This window comes from Maniola hyperantus, chromosome 22 (genome assembly GCF_902806685.2).
Source record: "Maniola hyperantus chromosome 22, iAphHyp1.2, whole genome shotgun sequence".
In the NCBI taxonomy this organism is placed as follows: Eukaryota; Metazoa; Arthropoda; class Insecta; order Lepidoptera; family Nymphalidae; genus Maniola; species Maniola hyperantus.
Genome location: NC_048557.2, coordinates 6,993,341 through 7,015,599, shown reverse-complemented (window position 1 = coordinate 7,015,599; position 22,259 = coordinate 6,993,341). Strand labels below are relative to the sequence as shown.

Below are 22,259 nucleotides of genomic sequence, written 5' to 3'. Positions count from 1 at the left end.
CAGTCTGTGAGCACAAGCTATCGGCAGTTGATCCTTAAACCCACATATATTGTTCGGCAACAATAGGATGATTACATTGTGTAAGAGGCGATGCAATTGACATGATTTTGTGTAGGTAGATATTTACATGAAGATCTGAAGACGAACCAAAATAATCGAAGTAGCAGTTCTACTACAGACTGAAATCTGAAATGGTAAAGGAAAAATATAACACCAATTATAGATCCTCAATCTGTACAAAATGGTGACCGATCAATTGACAAAAAACAAATGACAAAGTTTCATTTCCTAAACAAATTTTGGCAAAATTATGAATCGTTTTATGATCGTTATAAAACTTATGTTTCTACAAATAATTCATTTGATCAAACAAATTACCAGACAAATTGTTATTTCATAAAATATCATTTGAGAAACAATTGATTTCTTTAATCGTGTTAATTAGTAAAACAACATATCGCACTTTTTTTTTGATGCCCCGCGAAGCGGGGCTCCGTCGACGGGCCCCGGTCGACGAGAAGAGACCACCACTATGGTGGGGGGTCTCTCTCATCCCCCCCGCTTCCACCATCAAGAGCGAGCTCGGGACTTGGGGCACTCCGACTCGGAACGGTTAGGTTAGAAGTTAGTTAGGTTCCTGGGTTATTTCTTTTTTTACCACCCAGAAAAAAGGAGCCCCGCGCAGCGGGGCTCCGTCAACGGGCCCCGGTCGCCGAGAAGAGACCACCACTATGGTGGGGGGTCTCTTTCCTCCCCCCCGCTCCCACCATCAAGAGCGAGCGAAGCGAGCTCGGGACTTGGGGCACTCCGACTCGGAACGGTTAGGTTAGAAGGGGATGGCGGGGTCTGAGACCCCGCCATCCCCTTCGTGGGTTATTTCTTTTTTTCGCACCCAGAAAAAAGGAGCCCCATGATATTATTGATGCGTTGCATAGGGGTTTGCATATGTATGCAAAACAGACTTTTTGTATGTTTTTTGTTAATGAGTTATTTTATCATATAATAAATTTATCATCTATTATTTTGTAAAATCGCGAATTTGAAAAACAAATTATTTGGTGAAATAATAAATTTTTAAAAATTTGGAAAGTTAAACATTTGTGAATAGAATATTTGTCAAATGATCTTTTGTAAAATGATATGTTTGCGGTATACGACGTTTGTGATTTGATTAGTTTTTCAAAAGTTTTTGGTGAACTGATAATTTGTCATACGTTTTTTGTCATTCATTAGTGAACCGTACAAAATACATTGAACGTAAAACAAAATGGCAATTGAAGGATCCTGAATTGCTGGAGTGGCAAACTATACCGGAAAGCTTGATTTTGGTATTATACCCAATAAGACAAGTGGACGTACCAAATCAAATGAGTCGCAGGAAACCTCTGAACACAATCGGCACAAAGATGGTAGAGTGTACAAATCCTTCATCATCATTATCTTTGTCAACCAATACATATCCAGTATCCACTGCTTGACATAGATCTCTTGCAGGGACTTCCACACGCCATGGCCTTGCGCCGCGTGGAACCAACGGCTTCCTGCGACTCGTTAGAAGCAGGCGTTATTTTGCGGAAACCCATGATATACTCGTACAATGAACCAGAAGCTTAATTTAAAAGCAAGTGGTGGTGGTGCGTATTGCTTGCTTGGTGGCTGGCTTTTCCAGAATTCTTTATAAGTGGGAGGGCGGGCGGTGTATATCGCATGCTGCATATGGCACCATACAGATTTGATCTGTTTCTGGTCTTCTGGTTCATTGTATATCGTTTGATGTCGTTTGTCTACCTAGTAGGTAAATCTTTCAAGCTACACTTTCCGTGCAAGTTCGCTATTCCAGCACCTTGGGACCCGAACGTCTATCGAGGCCCATTGCCACTTCAGCTTCGCAACCCGCTGAGTTATGTTAGCTACTCTGGTTCTCATACGGATACCCTCATTTCTGATTTGATCATGTAGAGAAACTCCTAAGTTCCTAAGAGAGCTATCTCTCTCCATCGCTCATTGAGTGATTCTGAGCTTTCCTTCCTTCCTCCAGACTTATGTGAATATCAAACAGTGGAATTCCATCAGCTGAGCCGACGACATGTTTATTTAAACAAAATTCCGCCAAGCGATTTAGCGTTCCGGTACGATGCCATGTACAAACCAAAGGGGTATAATGGGTTTAATAAAAACTGCCATATCCCTTCCAGGTTAGCCCGCTACATTCTGAGCCCGCTACAATCTTAGACGGGATCATCGTTTACCACCAGGCGGAGATTGCAGTCAAGGGCTAACTTGTATCTGAATTTAAAAAGTCCTGTTCTTTTATGAACTGCATCTAAGCTGAAGAAGTGCTGTTATTTAGATTGCCTTGCAAGTTACATGACTATCTACCTAGTGGCAAAGCATCTTATGCGTTATTCAATTCAAGGTTTCATAGCTTTTGCAACTTAGGCATTATTAACTATCGCGCGCTAAACCGGTAAAATAAACCGGTTTTTTATAAATATTATGTTTTTCAAGGAGTTCGATGGCGGATTTAAATGTAAATCGCAAACTTAGATCAAACTTAGATTGCTGCGGTAGAACAAAATTGAGTCTATTTACAAAATCAAATCTTTATTTTGCTTTACTTATTGTGGGCATTATTACTTAATACTTAGCTGTTATGTATTTATGTAAAGTTAAACTCGTTCGAAAAAGGAAATTTGGACCCCAATGGTGGTATATGTTTTTGTCACTGGTTGTTTTGAAACTATCGGTAGGTATACGTTTCGATGCAAATCTGGTGCGAAACGTAAAAGCGATGGCGGGAAGTGGGTGGATGAGGAAGTTAGAAAATTGGGGGCGGGGAGGGAGGGGCCTCTAGAGATATATGTTTTGTATCGCAGGACTGGTATTGGCATAAAAAAACCAGCCAAGTGCGAGCCAGACTCGTGCACCGTGGGTTCCGTACTACAATGGTACGACATTTTGCACGATAAATAAAAATCTGTTTTAGAATATACAAAGTAAAGCCCTTTGATATGATACCCCACTTAGTATATCTTACTTTGAAAATTGAAAATACAAATAATTTGTTCATGAACACATTTTAACTTTATTTTTTGTGATATAACCACAAATTCAGATGTTTCCCCTCATGTAGGTATGTTACAAGACCTACAGACAGACAGACAACAAAGTTATCTTATAAGGGTTCCGTTTTTTTCCTTTTGAGGTACGGAACCTTAAAGAAAGCAAAACCTTAAGCAAAATTTAGCATCATTCAAGTAGATAGTAGTTCATTGGTGATTGCCATCACGGCATCACCTGTTACTCGGCAAACGTTGACAAATATAGCTTTAATCGTCTCAAATTGCTCACGAACTGTCTGATCATTCATAAGTCTCGCCTTCCTGTCTGTCCGTTTGCGAGCACGAGCTATTGGCAGTTAATCCTTTTACCAACTTATATTGTTCAGCGACAATAAGATGATTGCGTTGTCCACTTTAAGCTTACTTGACTGTGACTTTAACGAACTAGGGGAAGAACAGACAATGTTTCATAAGTTTTTTTTTGCAATATCTTGGAGTGTTCGCGTTTTATCAATAACTTAAACAAGTACTTAAATAAGTGTTTCTTATATTGCGATTTAAGCTTAAATATATTATGATTTATTCTAATTTCTAGCGTTTTAATTTTGCTACATCATATTTTTCTCAAAAACTTATCTGAATTTGCATCCATGTAAATGTCTTATCGTACATTCTTATCATGATCACCTATTCTTTATTAAAATCGCGTTTCTTGCATTGGTTCTATTTCAAGATTTTCCGCTTTCGGTACATAAACCTAATTAGGTACTAGCTTAGTGTGTAGTTCCTTAGAGTCCCATCTTTATACATCCAGCTATACAAACTTGTAATATCAGTACTCTGTTCTCCCAATTCCTTACACACGTGGTGGAAAAGAAACGTATTCTTGATTCATACTAGGTAATAGCTTACGATGCAATCGCTTGTGAAATTTAACCTTAGTTCTTGATTCTTCGATTTAAACCTTGAAGTCACATTTGGCATTTTTAATTTTAAGCGAGTGTGGTTTGATTCAGTCGTTACATTATTTTTAGAGAATAACGAAGTAAATTGTTTTCTAAAAGAAACTACACGTCTATGTTATATTTTTTAAGATTTTTGTCATCAATATTGGTACTTTTAAATATATTTTTCTTAATTTCCTTTTTAATAGCTAGTTAGAGATTTCTTCAAGCCAATCAATATTAGGTACAGCTTCGTTATTTAGAGCAAATGCATTTATTTCATGTCAGATATATATGCGTTGACTGCAATCTCAACTGCGGTGGTAATAAGCAGTAATACGTTGACGTTCTTCTTCGGCCAGATGGCCTTCTGCCAGCTATTTTTCCCTGAATTATGAGCTGAAGGAGATCGTATTTGCTGTTTCTCATATAACAGATGCGTCGTGATTCCCATTTACTGTAATATTATCTTATCTTAGAAGGTTAATCCAAATTCATCACCTAGTCCATTAAATATCGATCGTGTTATTTCGAATTCGTCATTGAAAGTAGATCGTATTCACGATCGCAAGGCTTTGTTGTATCACGTTTTATAGCATCCAACATTCCAACTAGAAGGTTGGCACCCGACTTGGCTACAAATCTTGATTGCAGAGATTTGACAACCACATACAACTTAGCACAATTTACTAAATCTGATTAGATGGAAAGTGTCGACAGCTACTTTTAAATGCCCTTTTCTCACGCCTGTTTGCCATTCTACATGGTGTTGTTTGGCAAGTCAGCTTGATTCAGCTTTATTAACTAGCTTGGATGTCGGTTACTTATTTGCAAGTAAAACGACCTCCCTGGTGCAGTGGTAAGCGCTGTGGTCCTAGTAGGAGGTCCCGGGTTCGATTCCCGACAGGAGTTTGGAATTTTATAATTTCTAAATTTCTGATTTGGTGGGAACTCTTCGGTCGTGTCTAGTACACTACCGGCAAAGCCGTGTCGCCAAGCGATCTAGCGTTCCGGTACGATGCCGTGTAGAAACTAAAAGGGGTACGGATTTAATAAAAACTGCCATACTCCTTCCAGGTTAGCCCGCTTCCATTTCAAATTGCATCATCATTTACCACCAGGTGAGATTGCAGTCAAGAGCTATGACTAATATCTGAATAAAAAATTAAAAAAATAAGTATGACATATACCTACTTCTACTAAGCACTTCATATTTAGGTATAAGATAATAATACATATCAACATTTCAATACATCGTTTTGATATGCACGAATAATTATATCAAAACGATAAAATAAAGATTTGCCTTTGTTATTCGAGTATTGGGTTTGAGACTTTGGAGGCCATGTGAAGCATTTTATAACCTTACTTATGATTATATGCCTAGTACCTAGCTGTGCGAGAATTAATCACCCTCTATTATTTAATTAGGGACGTAGCCTGACGTCTGATCAGCACAAACTCCCATCTGGCACTTTTCTCGGCACCAAGGTGTACAATTAGTGACAAAATGCTTCTTCACATGCCTGATGCAACTGATGACAGTGATATCGTACGGAACACAAAATATATCAGTAGAGGGGGTGGCCTTCCAACATCAATGATCCAGAAGAAAATAATATACTATATTATAGTGTCCAAAATTACGACTCTATAAAAAATGAGGATAACGAAGGGATAACGCGATAGAGAGAGAGAGACAGTGAGACTTATTGGAAATTATAAGAGTTCGCAATGGAGCAACGGATCGACGTGATTCTTTGCATGGGTATAGCTCCTAGAATAATAAAGATTCCAACATCAATGGTATAGCTGTTAAAGACCTGGAGAGTGACACAGGCTACTTTTTATCCCGGAAAATCAAACGGGATTCTTAAAAAACCTAAATCCACGCGGGCATCAAGTCGCGGGCATCAGCTAGTTTATAATATTTACAATACCGATAGTGGCTCTATATTCATTTTGGAAAAACTTATAAAAACTATTTGAATTGCAAGAACAGCAGAAAACCACATTATATCAGCAAGAACATGAATTTATTACAAAAATAATAAAATCAATGAATCTGATGACATCGTGACGAAGTATAATTTTCGAAATGATGATCTGATTTCGCGACATCGTACCAAATCGATTTCTTAACAAAATCAAATTTCAAGGTGAAAATTACACACCAAGGTAAATAATAAAGTAAGAACTCGATTTGCATGGATGGTTCCGTATATTTGTAAGAGTTATAAAATATGGGCCTTGCTCTTATTCGCTCTAACATTCAAACATAATAAGCGTAATTTATAACGAGTTTGATATTTTATATTTGTGTGTCAAATATGGAGTCTAGATGCATTTAATCATAAGACTAGCATAAAATTTTGGCAGCTACAAATTACAATGATATTTGCAATCACCTCTCATTGATTGAACTCTCACACTATTAGCTAAAATGCACTGATGCAGCAAGAATACTTAAATTTAGTCAATAACAACAATGGTGATTGTCGCAATGTTATAATCACAAATTCCGTGCTAGCACCAGATGATGATGAAGATAATCCCAAACTCGGTGCTACATGGGTACAGAGATGAAGAATTTTTTTAGCGGTGTATATAGGAAGGTTACCATTATTGTGGTTATCCATGTAGAACGTTAAATGTACCTTAAAATGATCTCTAATGGACCATGTAATTAATAAATTGTATAGTAGCATGATGGACGTACCTACATAATATTCATATCCCACTTGATTGTCAATGGACGATGCTCTATTATTGAATAAAGTAATGATGCGTAGTTTGTTCAAAAACGATTGTATTTTCTTGGGAACTATTTGAATATATTATACTCTTGGGATCTGGCTTTGCGTGATCCACCTATAACTAATTGTCTTACCAATTTTAAGAACCATCTCAAAAGTATAATATTCGGTTAATTCGCTGATAAGACGTCTACTTCGTGGTTTTCAAAACAGCATCGTTTAAATAAAGATTTATTATATTTTATAGCTATTTATAACGTAACACCTAGAAATAAGTACAATACTGCGAGTCAGGGACAAATTTTTAGAACTAAGCAAAAAGGTTTTTTATGTAATCGAACCCATCAAATACGGAACCTTAAGAAATGCATTATCTAAACAAGATGACAACAAAAAGACGAAAATAACAAAAAATAATTTGCCAATAGATGCAGAGTTGAGAAAAACAACTTTTTGTTGTATAAAAAACCTCTCGAATACTTAAGGAACGGATGTCTTCGATTTAGGATTCAAGGCATAATGTCCACTCATGACAAATATGGCGCCAGAAGGTCGATAAGAACTTACTAAAGCTTATACGGGTTGGTGGGTTTACCCTTTTTAATGTTAAGTAGGTAAACTAAACAAAAAAGTTTAAAAAAAGCATTTTGCATACAAATCTAACGTATCTACCTTCAAAAACTATAATAATTACCACTTTGATTCAACTTTTTATCAGTACAATATCAAACATTTCAAGGAATAAGAAAAATATAACATCAGTTAGGAAGTCAGAATTTGAAAAGAGCAATGGCTGTTTCTTGCTGGTTCTTCTCAGGAATGGCATTCCGAACCAGTGGTAGATTCATTTGACGATTTAAAGTCACTTGTAAAATTTATTTGAATAAAAATCTTTCTATTTATGTCTTTATAATGCCCAAAATGGGTCAAGGTTTTCAAATTCATGCCAGCAGATTTGATCATGTGGATGAACTATAATATAATGAAACAATCTCCAAAGATCCAAAGATCTACCTTATTTCATAATATGGAGAGTTATTCAATTCTTCTTGCTGGCCAAAGCCACGGCCAAAGTGTTCATCACGATGTTTAGAATTCTCCTTGACCTGGTCAAAATACCGATCAACAAAGTATTTGATTGCGTCATCATAATGTGCTCCAAACTTGCTCCATAGTCCACATCCTATAGCATATCGAAATGATAATAAAAAACCTGCTTCATTTCCGTGACTAAAGGTGTGCTTCCATTGTAGTTGAGATGAAAATAATGGAGCTGTAATATTTTCAGAGGCGGGTGTTTCCAAAGTCGACTCAAGCAGTGATGAAGCAGCTTTATTACGTGACGAATTGATGACATGGGATGGGACTATTACTAAAATTACTGGATCGCAAATATCCTTTTCTGCAGGCAAAGTTATGAAAGGGATAGCAATAGATTTACACGTATCATTTTAGTTTAGTTTAGTTTAGAGATTGTGTACAACGGAATTAGCCTCAATGACCCGACAAACTGTGCAGTTTAGGGATTTAGTTATACCCATTAAATATGTGAACTTATTTGACGGAATGTGACCGAGTTCCAAGATGTTAAAGTCCCAAGGTGCCGGAATGTCGACCTCGCATGGGTAAGCATTGGCAGAGTCCCAACAAGGGGTACAAACGTCATCAAACAATTCCAGCATCCAGGCTGCGCAAGACCGCGTTGTGTGGAAGATGTAAGTCCCTGCAAGAGACTAATATCCAGCAGTGGTCGTATGACGACGAGTCTTTTCCTGCTTTTATTCTCCTTGGCTTCTTTAAACTTGCTGCGTTTTAGTGTAAACACACCCTTATCAGGTGGTCATCTCGAGAGAAGCCGTCAGCCTTGAGCTAAAATGTCATATGCATAGTTTAGTTATATGCACATAAATTATAAATACATTACTGTATCCACGTTCCACGTTGCTAGCTGATGGCGTAGCTTTGTCCTAACTAGTAAATCTCACTGTAGATTCATAGTCATTCATCATATCATGACAGGACATTACTGGTAAGGTAAAGGAGCGTTACAGCAACTTTATTCAAGTTCTTTATTATTTTTAACTTCAAATCAAAAAGTATAGAACCTCACTCGAATAACGTAGAAAAATCGTGATCAGTAATCAGGATCCATTTGAAATTGTGACTACCGTTGTATACAGGTTCTTATTTTCACTTGATTTTTTCACTTGACTCTTTTGATTAAGTGATCCCTTACTTAGCAGACAGCACTGGGATTTTTCAAACCACTAGAGAATAGTAAACTCGATCTATTAAAAACTGTTTGTCATCAAGAAGGTTTGTGTAGTTAATTATTGCTTCATCAAAGTATCGTTATACAGGTAGGTAGGTACCTACTTAGTTTATTACATAATATAATAATTAATATGAAGCAAATATATTTTCGGCAAAGCGTCATTAATAGCATTAATGTAAACTATCAATTAGACTGGACCTAATAATGTACCCTGTGGGACACTCATTATCAAAATTAACCTAGGTCAGGTGATTATTTTTTAGAAATAAAACAGATGCGATGAAGATGGCTGAAAAGAAAAAGAGAAATGGACCTAGGTACTGATTTTAGGTTCTGAAGGAGAACCTACCGTTGGAACTTGGAGCTGCAAAAGTTTCATCGCAATCTGTCTATCAGGTTTGCGTGATATGTCTAACTAAACAAATTGAAATTCAACATTCTGCCTGAAAATCTCAGTCTGAAAATCACACGGACAAAGAAACTCCAGAGCACAATTAAGTAGGTACATACTTAAGTATAGGTATGTACCTACTACCTAGGTAGGTACTTAAGCCTTAATATTTCCAAAGTCCTATACAAGTCAAATCTCGTTTAAATAACTTACTATATCCATACCAGGAGTCGAACTTAGGACCTCGTTCCACTCAAGTAGATCTGTACTTATTAGAGTAAGTAGAACTTACCGTTTAAAGTATATGTACCTACTTATTAGTCTCGGTGCAAATCTATTTACTTAATCTTGATTTTTAAAATATTAATTAAATAATCCACCTTGTTAGTTGTTAACAACCCTATAGATATATGTACAATAATAAACCAGTATTTTATACAAACCTCAAATAAACTATTAAATAAGTTTGACAGCTCTGTAAAAAATTTAAAAAGCTACGAAAATAACATGTTTTGTAGTCCAACTGACCCTTATGAAATAAGAAAAATTATCTTGAGTCTAAAAAATACATATTCAACAGGATACGATGAAATAAGCACAATTTTATTAAAAAAATGTATTAATTCCATTGCAGTGCCTTTAAGTCATATAATTAATACCTCAATGGAACAAGGCGTATTCCCGGAAAGACTTAAATTGTCAGTAATAAAACCTCTTTTTAAAAAGGGTAAAAAAGACGAAATTGGAAATTATAGGCCAATTGCTCTAAATCCTGTACTTTCAAAGATCTTTGAAAAGGTTGTCTTTAAAAGAATGTATAATTATGCTGAACGCTATAAAATTTTAACTGAAACACAACATGGATTTAGAAAAAATAGGTCAACTACAACAGCAATATTCAAATTAATAAAGTTAGTTACAGAATCAATTGATAAAAGCCAAGCTATTACTGTATTATTTATGGATATGTCAAAAGCCTTTGACTTAGTAAACCACAAAAAGCTTTTGAATAAATTAGAATGTTATGGATTCCGTGGCAAAATTCATGATTGGATAAAGTCATTTTTAATCAATAGGAAACAAAAAACTGTGATATTAAAGCGGGTAAATAATACGATTAATACTTATGAATCAGCCTATGCAAATAATAACTTTGGGGTACCACAAGGGAGTGTGTTGGGGCCTCTTTTGTTTCTTTTTTATGTCAATGACCTCTCTACTTGTATAAAATATCCATCGATTTTATTTGCAGATGACACAACTGTTATGATACCATGCAACGATAGTAAAATATATGAATCTGAAATAAATGAATCCTTAAATAAAACTATAGAATGGTTACAAAGCAATAATTTATCAGTAAACGTAAATAAAACTAAATATATCCAATTTAAAACCAAACGTCGAGAAACTAATCAACTAAAAATTATGTATAATAATGAGTCGATTGGCATGGATAATAACGTAAAGTTTTTAGGAATAAGACTAGATCAACATTGTGACTGGACATACCATATTAATGACATTTGCAATAAAATTAATAGATTTATATATCCACTTCGACGTTTAAGACAAACTGTATCACTGGAAGCAGCATTTTCTGCCTACCATGGATATATTATGTCGAACCTTCGCTATGGTATTGTGATCTGGGGATCTTCAATTGACTTTAATAAACTTTTTATAGTACAGAAGAAAAGTATTAGAAGTATTCTTCTTATGAAACCAACCGACTCATGCAGATTAATATTTAAAAAATATAAACTCCTCACATTACCATCTCTATACATATATGAGACGTCTGTGTTCGTACATAGGAATTTGGAGTATTTTGTCAAAAAATCCGATGTAAACCAAAATAGTATAACAAGGAATCAAGATAGGCTAATAATGCCACAATATAATCTTAGGCAAACTCAAAAATCGCCTTACGCAATGAGCATTAAAATTTATAATAAATTAGATACAAACTTAAAAAAGCTACCGACGACACATTTTAAAAGGAAGCTCTTTCAATGGTTGTGCGATGAATCGTTCTACTCTGTATCAGATTACCTCAATTATATACCATGGAAGTCATAGTGATAATTTAAGATGTATAATTAATTAGTTGTAATTTTATAATATAAGTTTGAATAATATACCCTACATCGTTTGTCATTGTACAAATTACCTTTAGGTGTAGATATATTATTATTAATATTTGCATGCTGAAGTATCAGTAAATATGCGGGGACTATTTAGATTATAAGTAATATATTAAGACCTTTGTAAACTACCCATATTTAGCAAATAAAAATTATTTCATTTCATTTCATTTCATTTCATTTCATTTTTAAGTTTTACTGCACTAGCAACCCGGATCGTCTCCTTATAAAGCTAAGTCAAGTTATTTTTAAGTTGTGTTTATGTAGGTAATTCAGCTTACCAGTAGTACAATCCCATCCAATTTCAAAACACCTCCAACACCGATATTTGTTCAATAAACGTTACTAACATCCTTTCATTACAAACACAGTTTTATTCCACACAATACGGAACCCGCCAAATACCGCGAAATCACAATTAGGTAAATCTTATTTATCAAAATACAGACAAAACACAATTCGAAAATAGAAGCGCAGGTCAAATCACAGACGCAGCTTGCTTTTTGTTTTAACTTTGTTTCATGCTTGTCACAGAAATCCAAGTTGGAACTTGGAAGCTTGTTTTTTAAAGCCGACTGTTTCGATAATAGTATATTTTTTAGCGCAAGGTAGCGACACTCCACCCGTGGTTTGCTTCGGTCACTGACTGTGGTCTGTGGCCGTGGGTCTGTCAGTGCTAGTGTGAATGCAACTGACTGAACTCGATTACTCGACCTGCTCGACTTGATTTTTTTTGATAGTTTTGCAGCACCCAATAAAATCTGAATTAGCCAACAAACTTATTTTATTTCTCTACTTTTTTGGTAAAATTAATGATATTATTATTATGAAAGGAAGCTGTTAGAGTTGCTATTATTAAAAAAATAAGTTTAGATTGCATTTTATATGGTACGCTGCCATCTATCGTGCAGCTTAGGTAGCTCGGTAAAAAAATCACTGGTGACACCTTACGGATATTCACATCATTATGTCGAAACGCGCACATCGTAGTTCCTCTAGCGTCGAGTGCGTCCCTTTTGGAAAATTCTTGCTCCAGTATTCGTGATAATTTATTCTTAATATACATAGAGGGCGCGGTACATAGTGAATTTACCTAAAATAAGAAACGGAGTAATAGTTATTTATCAAAACTGTAAGTCCGCGACAGGTTGAGATGGCAATCGGGGTATGAGGCGGGAGGACGTCCCGCACACCCAACCCACACGTCACCCGCGCTCGCCCGCTCTAAGTTAGCGCGGGGGCTGTGCGGGTGTGCGCCGTGCGGGACGTTCCCTTCCTGATCGCCATCTCGACCTGTCGCGTTACGCACACTATCTATCTCAGTCGACGGCGACCAAAATGAAGGAAACTAGGCTGGGACTAATATAACGCTATCATACTATAGCTATAGAGTAAGTATAGACCCAGTAGGTATTAATTATTGCAATATTAGTCGCGGCGACTAGCGAGTCGCCTACGACGCGTGTCGTCATTGCGCAGCGACGACTACGTCCGCATACACACTACGACTTTAAATACTTACAAATTGCTACGGTCGCCGTCGACTAGTCGACCGCGCGTGCCTATTGACTCTGAAGAAAAGAAATTTAAAAAAAATGTGATTTATTAGCAAAAACATAAAGATTTTTTAAGTAGTTATAATGAAGGGAAAGTTACAGATGATACAAAGAAATTGGAACTCTTCACCTGGTACCTATTTGAAAAATTCTTTCAAATGGTAAAATAGGTAATTTTTCAAATAAGTAGGTGCAGAGGTGCCTCCACATACAGAGTCATAAAACTTTCTTTATAAACTTTATTTACATAAAAATATCAAAATGTTTTGTAAGTATTGTACATAAAAATGTTATAACAATATTATCTTGTACTATGGTACGTACGGAACCCTTCGTGTGCAAGTCTGACTCACACCTAACCGGTTTTTAGGGTTCCGTACCTCAAAAGGAAAAACGGAACTCTTATAGGATCACTTTGTTGTGTCTGTCTGTCTGTCATGAAACCTTCATGGTACTTCCCGTTGACTTAGAATCATGAAATTTGGTGGGTAGGTAGGTACGTCTTATAACAGACATAAGGGGAAAAATCTGAACACCGTGAATTTAGGGTTACATCACACAAAAAAATTAAATTGTGGTCATGATACTAATAATTAGTATTTTAAATTTTTGAAGAAAGATAACTATATCAAGTGGGGTATCATATGAAAGGGCGTTATCTGTGCATTCTAAAACAGATTTTTATTTATTTTTATGTATCATAGTTTTTGAATTATCCTGCAAAATGTCGAAAAAATACGACTGTAGTACGGAACCCTCATTTCGCGAGCCTGACTTGCACTTGGCTGTTTTTTTTGTTACTATAGACACTGGAGTTTATTAAAATACCTACTAAAAATCCAGTCCTGACCTGCCCTTACTGTTAACTGGGGTTCCACTGCTGGTTGCCGGGTTTCCACCAACAATTTTTATGTGCAACATATTTTCATAATCCTCATCATCAAGTTTTTCAGGGGTTTCCTGTGAATCATCAAAATCCTCTAATGCTCTCCGTCCCTGTATATTACCTTCTTCGTCTAAATAAATGATTTCTCCACCGGATTTTGGTTGGGTCCACAATAATATGTTCGGTTTTCCACCATATATTTCTGGCTGAATTGGTATTTGTGTTTGAAATAAGCTATTTTGACTGTGAGATTTTGGTTCAAGGCTTGCTTCTACAGCTAGATCTTTATTAAAACCCATGTAATCCATATATATTGGCTCATTTTTGTCTAGTGTTACATCAGATTCTTCAGTAATGAGTGCATTGTCATAATTTTCTTCATTAGCTTTATTTATTTCAAAGGCTCTTCTTCTTGGGTCACTTGTAGGATGTAAGCTATATTGATCGTCATACTTTGGTTCTTGGCTTAAACGTTCAGTTGGATCACTACTAGCACCCATATAGGTGTAAGCGTTTTTAGATTCTATATTATTTGAATGTATGGGTTCCCTGTCTTCGAATGTTTTTTCAGCAGTATATGAATGTACATCATCATTATGTATATTATCATTTATGTCTAAATTATTCATTTTTTTCATTGGAAAACCTAAGCGGGAGCTTTGCTTTGACTGACACCTTGATTCACCACACAATTTTGGAGTTTCTTTGCCTGGCACTGAAGAAATAAAAACATTTTTCGAATCCAAAGGTATTATCGCCAAAGTTCTTGGTGGGTAAACCAAAGTTACAAGAACAGCTTCTAAATATGGTAAATCATACGGTATTACACATTTTTTAGTGGCTATTAACTTCTCGTATTCTATAGGGTCGCTCAATAAAATAGAACGTAGTTTTAGGTTTGACATTTTCAAAGTATTTCCATTAGAGTCATGTAGTTCTCCATTTTTGGATGGATGAATTCCGTTTTCATACAAAGCTTTTATTAAAAGTAGCTTAAGTACGTGAAAGTTTATTGCATCAGACATGGAAGGTCTTTGCGAGCGTAAACTTAGCATCTGCTCACTAAACCAGTCATTAAATGTTGGATTTTTATATTTGCTTGGTAAATATCCTACTATGTTGACTAGGTTATTTTGTTGTCCTAAGGATAGATTTAATTCTTCATTTATAATTTTGTTGGGAATTTGACTATGATGCTCAGGTGAGTTTATTATTATTGTTTCCCCTGCTGTTCTGGGTTTCCCGGATATAGTATTTGCCATTAAACTATAGGATTTATGAGGCGTCTGCTGATTTTGAATCACTGGAGGCATTTTATTAGGTTCATTTTTTATAATTGTTTTCTCTTCCGTTCTAGGTTTTACAGGTAGGAGATGTGCAAATAAACCATTGTCTTTAACAGGTGTCTGATTTATAATATCTGAGGGCTTAAGGTTTTGATTAGGTTTAGTATTAGTACCTTTTAAAGTCTGCTGTTTGTTCCCTAGTGATAAGTTTAGATTTGGATTTTTAGTAACACCAGTAGTTATTTTATTATTACGTGAGACAGTAGGTACTGTTAGGTTTGGATCTTTAGTAACACCAGTAGTTAATTTATTATTAGGTGAAACTGTAAATACTGTTGATTCTTCTGCAGGAGTTGTCACTAAAGTAATTGAATTCAAGTCTTGAGACGAAGCTCCACTATCATTTTTATGTTCATTTTCAGATGTAGGAATACTTGGTATTTCTACACGTGCATTTGCGGCTGTCGTCTCTTCTAATCCTTTTATTGTTGCAATGTCAAATAGATTGATAATTCCATCAGCTGGAACGGTTTGCAGCTTATCACCAATATCAAATGTTAAGTCCGGGAAAATACTCTGTTTTTTCCAACTTGGTATATAAGACGTCAACTCGCCAGAATTTTTATTTCTGTATAAGTAAACAACTAGTCTTTCCTGCTCATCATTAGATGGCAAAGATTTCGAGACTGGTGTTCCTTTAACCGATATAGGAAAGCAGGGACAATCTGTTATACAGTCTTCTATGTTTCCGCTTTGTTTAGAGATGTTGTGTTCTGATTCATCATCATTAAGGCTTCTTGATTGTGACCCTCTGTAAAATATGAAAAGAGTTTACTAACTAACAGAGTTTCAGGATATCAAGCGGAAAATGTACAATTATTATTTGGTTAAAATAAATAATTAAAAAAATCGCATGAAGGTTACATTATCGAATCAGCAAATAATCCATCCATCTGGTGACAGAAGGGCTGGCTCATTTTCTGCCCAAAGGATCAGCTGTCCAATGCGGAAATGCAGCCAGTATTCTTGGCACCATTCCACGCGGGCATGAACAGTAATTTGAAAAAAAAGGAACAAACGAGCAGGCGGGTCACCTGATGTTAAGTGATTACCGCCGCTCATGAACATTTACAGCACCAGAGGAACCACCAATGCGTTGCCGGCCTTTTAGAAGTTTGTTATGGTCCGGCCCTTAAATAACCCCATGTTTTAATCTAATGGAACACCACTGAAGTTATGAGACAAGGCTAGCTTAAAGTTTTATTGTAATAATATACTAGCTGATTCCTGCGACTTCGTCCGCGTGGATTTACGTTTTTTTAAATCCCGCGGGAACTCTTTGATTTTTCGGGATTGTTGTCGTTGCTTGGTACCTACAATATGAATTCACTATGAACACTTCCTGAATCTTGATAACCCAGGCGGGCAGTAACCCTGGAGCATCAGGATTAAGGAGTTGAATCCAGAATTTTTTATGTGACCACGACGTAAACTTTTTTGTTGATTTAAAAAAATATTTTGCAAATCGGTCCAGAAACCTCGAAAAAATCGATGTAGAAAAAAGAACCACCTCCTTTTTGACAGTCGGTTAAAAACCGATGACCTTGAAATATTTACGGAACAATCTTTAAAATATCCCCTTTCTAACAAAAAAAGAATGAATGAAATCGGACTACGCGTTAATGAATTACAACTCAGTATACATTTTAACTTTCGTCCCCTCTCCTACGGGAACCATGCTGAATTTCGGGATAAAAAGTATCCTATATTCTTCCTCATAGTATGACCTCAAATCGTACCAAGTTTCATTGGAATCCTTTCAGTAGTTTCAGCGTGATGCGCGGCCGTGATACAGACAGACAGACAGACAGACAGACAGACAAAAATGAAAAAATTACAGTTTTGGGTTCAGTATCGATTATAGAGTGCCCTCGAAAAAAAATTTTCAAAATATCTTCAATGTACAGAATTTGACCTGTTACAGTTTTATTATAAGTATATTGATGATTGATGATTGATTGATTTTTAAATCCATACTTGATATTATAAACGTGAAAGTGCGTTGTCTGTCTGTCTGTCTGATATCTTTTCACGGCCCATCTGTTTAACCGATTTTTATGAAAGATACAGAGATAGCTTGCATTCCGGAGACTCAAATAGGTTATTTTAAATCCCGGAAATAAGGAGTTTCAAAGAGAGAGTCAAAGAAAAAAAAAGTCGCGGGTGGAAGTTTGGAATTTGGAAATAAATACCTGATATGAAACGATAGTATCGCGAGACACACTATACAAAGGATCTGCAAACATAAAACACAAATTATTTATTACTAGCTTATGTTCGCTACTTCGTCCGCGTGGACTGCACAAATTTCAAACCCCTATTTCACCCCTTTAGGGGTTGAATTAGCGAAAATCTTTTCTAGCTAGCCAATGAATAGAACAGATTATTAGATTTTTATATTCAAATAAACTTTTAGAAAGTCCTTATGAATCGTCAAAAAAATTTGAATACGGTTTACCTACCTTATAATTTCCCATCTCCTAACTAAATAAAACTATAACATTACCACACTAAGTGAAACGTGTTTCACACTTGCTTATATTTATAACGAAAAATAGTGAGTCAAAAAAATTACGTAAATATTTATAACACAATTAACTGAGACAAATCTAATTATTGTTTTGAAGTATAACAATTAAATTTTAACGCTAACTCGTGAATTTCTTAGTTAATTATTTCATTTATTAGTGCATTGTGCATGTTTTCTTTAACACAATTTTGCACTCTGCTTAGCATTAATTTCTTCATTAAAATATCTACATTCAGTCTGTCTAGAAATTCATTAGTACCTATAGGCCTTAGTAGGTGATATACTTATACATAAGTTGGCTTGTACCCATTCTAAATAATATCTGTCCCGGCTGTAGGTACTCACGTGTTTAGTCGACGTTAGCCCGACTAGTTTCGAACCCATCCGGGGTCCTTTTTCAAGGGAGTACGTTCGCGCACGCGCCGCGGTTTTTTTACTTGTAGGTACCATTTCTGTTGTTTCTACAGTATTTTTAATGTGTCATCAAAACAAAGAAGTAAACACCGTTATAGTTTAGTTTCGTCTAGTCCATTTGTCTGTACAATATCTAATACTCGATAATGCCCGTCCCGTGGATTTAGGCAATTTAAAAATCCTGTGGAAACTTTCATTTTCCGGGATGCGAAACGTCAAAATCTTTTTTATTTATTTATTACTAGCTGCCGTGGCGAACTTCGTTCCGCCTAACAGTACTAATTTTTCTCTCCGTAAGAACCATCCTCGTACTTCAAGGAATATTATAAAAAAGAATTAGCGAAATCGGTTCAGCTGTTCTCGAGATTTGCTATGAGCAACACAATTTAGTGATCCATTTTAGATAGGCAAACGCTTGACTACAATCATACCTGATGGAAAGTGATGATGGGGCCTAAGATGGAACGCGTTTACCAAGAAGATGCCTATTCACTCTTGTTTGAAAGATTCTCGGATTGTAATTGGTAAGAAACACAGATCGTGTTCGAAATCGGAAAATCGGTTGTGGATAGGCTGTGAAAAGTCAACAGACAGAGACACTTTTGCATTTAAAATATTAATCTGGATTTGCACATAAATTACCTACCTACCTACGTAATAATAAAAACAAAAATCGTGAGACAAATACCTAACTAAGATGATGTTTAGTATAATGTAGTGATTCCTTGAATTCTACATATAGATAGAATTATAGAGGTGACCAATTTATTTATTAACCTGTTAATTTAACACATATTAAAGTTTGTTGATTAACTGCGATACTAAAACTTAACAATTTTAAATAAAAAAATATTATTAAATCAAAAAATACAAATTATTATAGTTAGGACCTATACCTACGTTCTAAGTAGCTGCAGTAGGTACTTAAGTAGGTAGCGCGAAGATTCCAGGAAATTAAATTTCGAAGGGGGCGCGCGGCGCAAAACGCGCGCGCGACGACATTATACCTACCGATTGCGACCGATTACGTCATGCGCTAAAAATACCGATGCATTGAATATGGTTAAAAATAGCAAGTCAACTAATGTTAAATAGCACCACATCGATATGATGATAAATTTAGCATATCAAATGATTTTGTTGGTCCCATCGAATACCTACGAAGTGTTAATAAATAAGTTAAATAATTTTGTTATTTTTGTTGATGCTTTGATTTGATACATAAATAATACAATAGTCGAAATTTTTGTTATTTCTGTTTATTACCGATACTGTTCGATTAACGATAGTGCGCGTTCATAGACTTTTTGCTAGTTTATTTTTTCGGGTAATTTGATGGTGTAGTTTATTTTGCTCACTTCGTTGTCTGTCCGTCCGTCTGTCTGTCTTTGCGTCCGTCCGTCCGTCTGTCTGTGCGTCCGTCCGTCCGTCTGTCTGTGCGTCCATCCGTCCGTCTGTCTGTGCGTCCGTCCGTCCGTCTGTCTGTGCGTCCGTCTGTCTGTCTGTCTGTCAAGAAACCTACAGGGTACTTCCCATGGACCTTGAATCATGAATTTATCAGGTAGGTAGGTACCTAGGTTTTATAGCACACGCAAGGGGGAAAATTTGAAAACCGTAATTTCTGGTCACGTCATCATCATCATCAACCGATAGACGTCCACTGCTGGACATAAGTCTCTTGGAGTGACTTCCACTCCACACGTCACGGTCTTGCGGCGCCTGAATCCAGCGGCTCCCTGCGACTCGTTTGGTTACATCACCAAAAATAAATTGAAATGTATTCATGAAAGTAGTGTTTTCAATTTTCAAAGTAAGATGAAATCAAGTGGGGTAGGTATCGTGTTTTTTTTTTTTAGTCTGTTATATTTTTAACGTGTTTATTTATCAATAAATTTTAATAACAATTATTGATATTATATTATGTAAGTTTAACAGTATTTGACACCACTAGATAGAAAGTATGATAAAAAATTAAACATTGTGTCTGTTGAAAGAAAATCTCAAAATGTGAGAGCGGGCCATATCTACTGTATTTAAGGCATAGGGCATAGGTTTAATCTAATATTTATTTTTCATTAAGTAGGACTATTAGCTAAGACGGGTCCCTTGAATGAAACAAATAAAATAGAGACAGAGGATAGGATTTTTTTACTACTCGTAGCATGATTACGAATGCATGTTAGAAATTAAGTAGAATACGCACTTGAAAACCTAGGTATACGAATTAGGTAGGTAAGTACCTACCTACTATTTAGATGCAAGTAATACCGATACCTAATCATGGATGCACTACATCAGTGTTTCCCAAACATTGCTCTGCCATGGCCCGGTAAATTTTACATTGCCTCTTCGTGACCCACTTGACACTTTTAGACCCAAGCAGCCCCCCGATTGTGTAAGAAAAACGTATTCATCGTTATCGTAATTGTCAAAAAATTCTGCCTTTTGATTGGTTGATTCGCTGTTTACATTTTTTCACAGCCAATCAAAGGGCAGAATTCGTTGACGATGACGATAACGATGAATACGTTTTTCTTACACAATTGGGGGGCTGGTTCCATAGGGTAAAATAATACACATTTATTGATAGTAATATTATCGATAGTTGGTAATATTTTTAAAACAATGCGGGAATGTTGTGACCCGGGATTTTATTTTGATGGTCCGGTACCGGGTCGCGACCCGGCAAATGGGAAACACTGCACTACATTATGATCATTGATCATTATACATTTTTACATACGGTGTATCCACAGTCCACACCGCAGTTATCTTTTGTGGAGCAACATTGTGCAACACGGTAACATATGGTAACAATCTGTAACTTTTGTGGCAACATAATATTATATTAACAATAAATAACTTTTTGTTGCCTGATGTTGCTGAGTAACATTTGGAAACGTTGCTCCACGGTAATGGTACGATTACACCTAACGAGTACAGTGGCGAGTCAGTGTCCTCGGCCGAGGACGTGACGTGGAGCAACGTTTCCAAATGTTACTCAGCAACATCAGGCAACAAAAAGTTATTTATTGTTAATATAATATTATGTTGCCACAAAAGTTACAGATTGTTACCATATGTTACCGTGTTGCACAATGTTGCTCCACAAAAGATAACTGCGGTGTGGACTGTGGATACACCGTATGTAAAAATGTATAATGATCAATGATCATAATGTAGTGCAGTGTTTCCCATTTGCCGGGTCGCGACCCGGTACCGGACCATCAAAATAAAATCCCGGGTCACAACATTCCCGCATTGTTTTAAAAATATTACCAACTATCGATAATATTACTATCAATAAATGTGTATTATTTTACCCTATGGAACCAGCCCCCCAATTGTGTAAGAAAAACGTATTCATCGTTATCGTCATCGTCAACGAATTCTGCCCTTTGATTGGCTGTGAAAAAATGTAAACAGCGAATCAACCAATCAAAAGGCAGAATTTTTTGACAATTACGATAACGATGAATACGTTTTTCTTACACAATCGGGGGGCTGCTTGGGTCTAAAAGTGTCAAGTGGGTCACGAAGAGGCAATGTAAAATTTACCGGGCCATGGCAGAGCAATGTTTGGGAAACACTGATGTAGTGCATCCATGATTAGGTATCGGTATTACTTGCATCTAAATAGTAGGTAGGTACTTACCTACCTAATTCGTATACCTAGGTTTTCAAGTGCGTATTCTACTTAATTTCTAACATGCATTCGTAATCATGCTACGAGTAGTAAAAAAATCCTATCCTCTGTCTCTATTTTATTTGTTTCATTCAAGGGACCCGTCTTAGCTAATAGTCCTACTTAATGAAAAATAAATATTAGATTAAACCTATGCCCTATGCCTTAAATACAGTAGATATGGCCCGCTCTCACATTTTGAGATTTTCTTTCAACAGACACAATGTTTAATTTTTTATCATACTTTCTATCTAGTGGTGTCAAATA

The 22,259-nt window shown here is 36.0% G+C and overlaps 2 protein-coding genes across 5 annotated transcripts in view; both read right to left on the bottom strand.

Moving 5' to 3' along the window:
• LOC117992986 (torso-like protein) overlaps positions 1-12,229 on the bottom strand; it is a 69,336-nt gene extending 57,107 nt beyond the window's left edge. The window contains exon 1 of one of the 3 annotated variants that reach the window (XM_069506266.1): positions 11,857-12,229. The gene's annotated coding sequence lies outside the window, so the exon portion shown is untranslated. The remainder of the gene's footprint in view (positions 1-11,856) is intronic. The other 2 variants (XM_034980731.2, XM_034980730.2) reach the window with 2 other exon arrangements.
• Positions 12,230-12,341: 112 nt separating this feature from the next.
• LOC117992989 (uncharacterized) lies at positions 12,342-17,896 on the bottom strand. 2 transcript variants are annotated; one of them, XM_069506211.1, is made up of 4 exons: positions 17,826-17,896; positions 17,556-17,599; positions 13,960-16,114; positions 12,342-12,668 (listed from the first exon to the last, which is right to left on the bottom strand). In XM_069506211.1, exons 1-3 carry the CDS (start codon positions 17,838-17,840, stop codon positions 13,963-13,965), a joined length of 2,211 nt encoding a protein of 736 aa, XP_069362312.1. In that variant the 5' UTR covers positions 17,841-17,896; the 3' UTR covers positions 12,342-12,668; positions 13,960-13,962. The 2 variants fall into 2 exon arrangements, with proteins under 2 accessions (XP_069362312.1, XP_069362313.1); XM_069506212.1 differs by having other exon boundaries at positions 13,964-16,114.
• Positions 17,897-22,259: the final 4,363 nt, after the last annotated feature.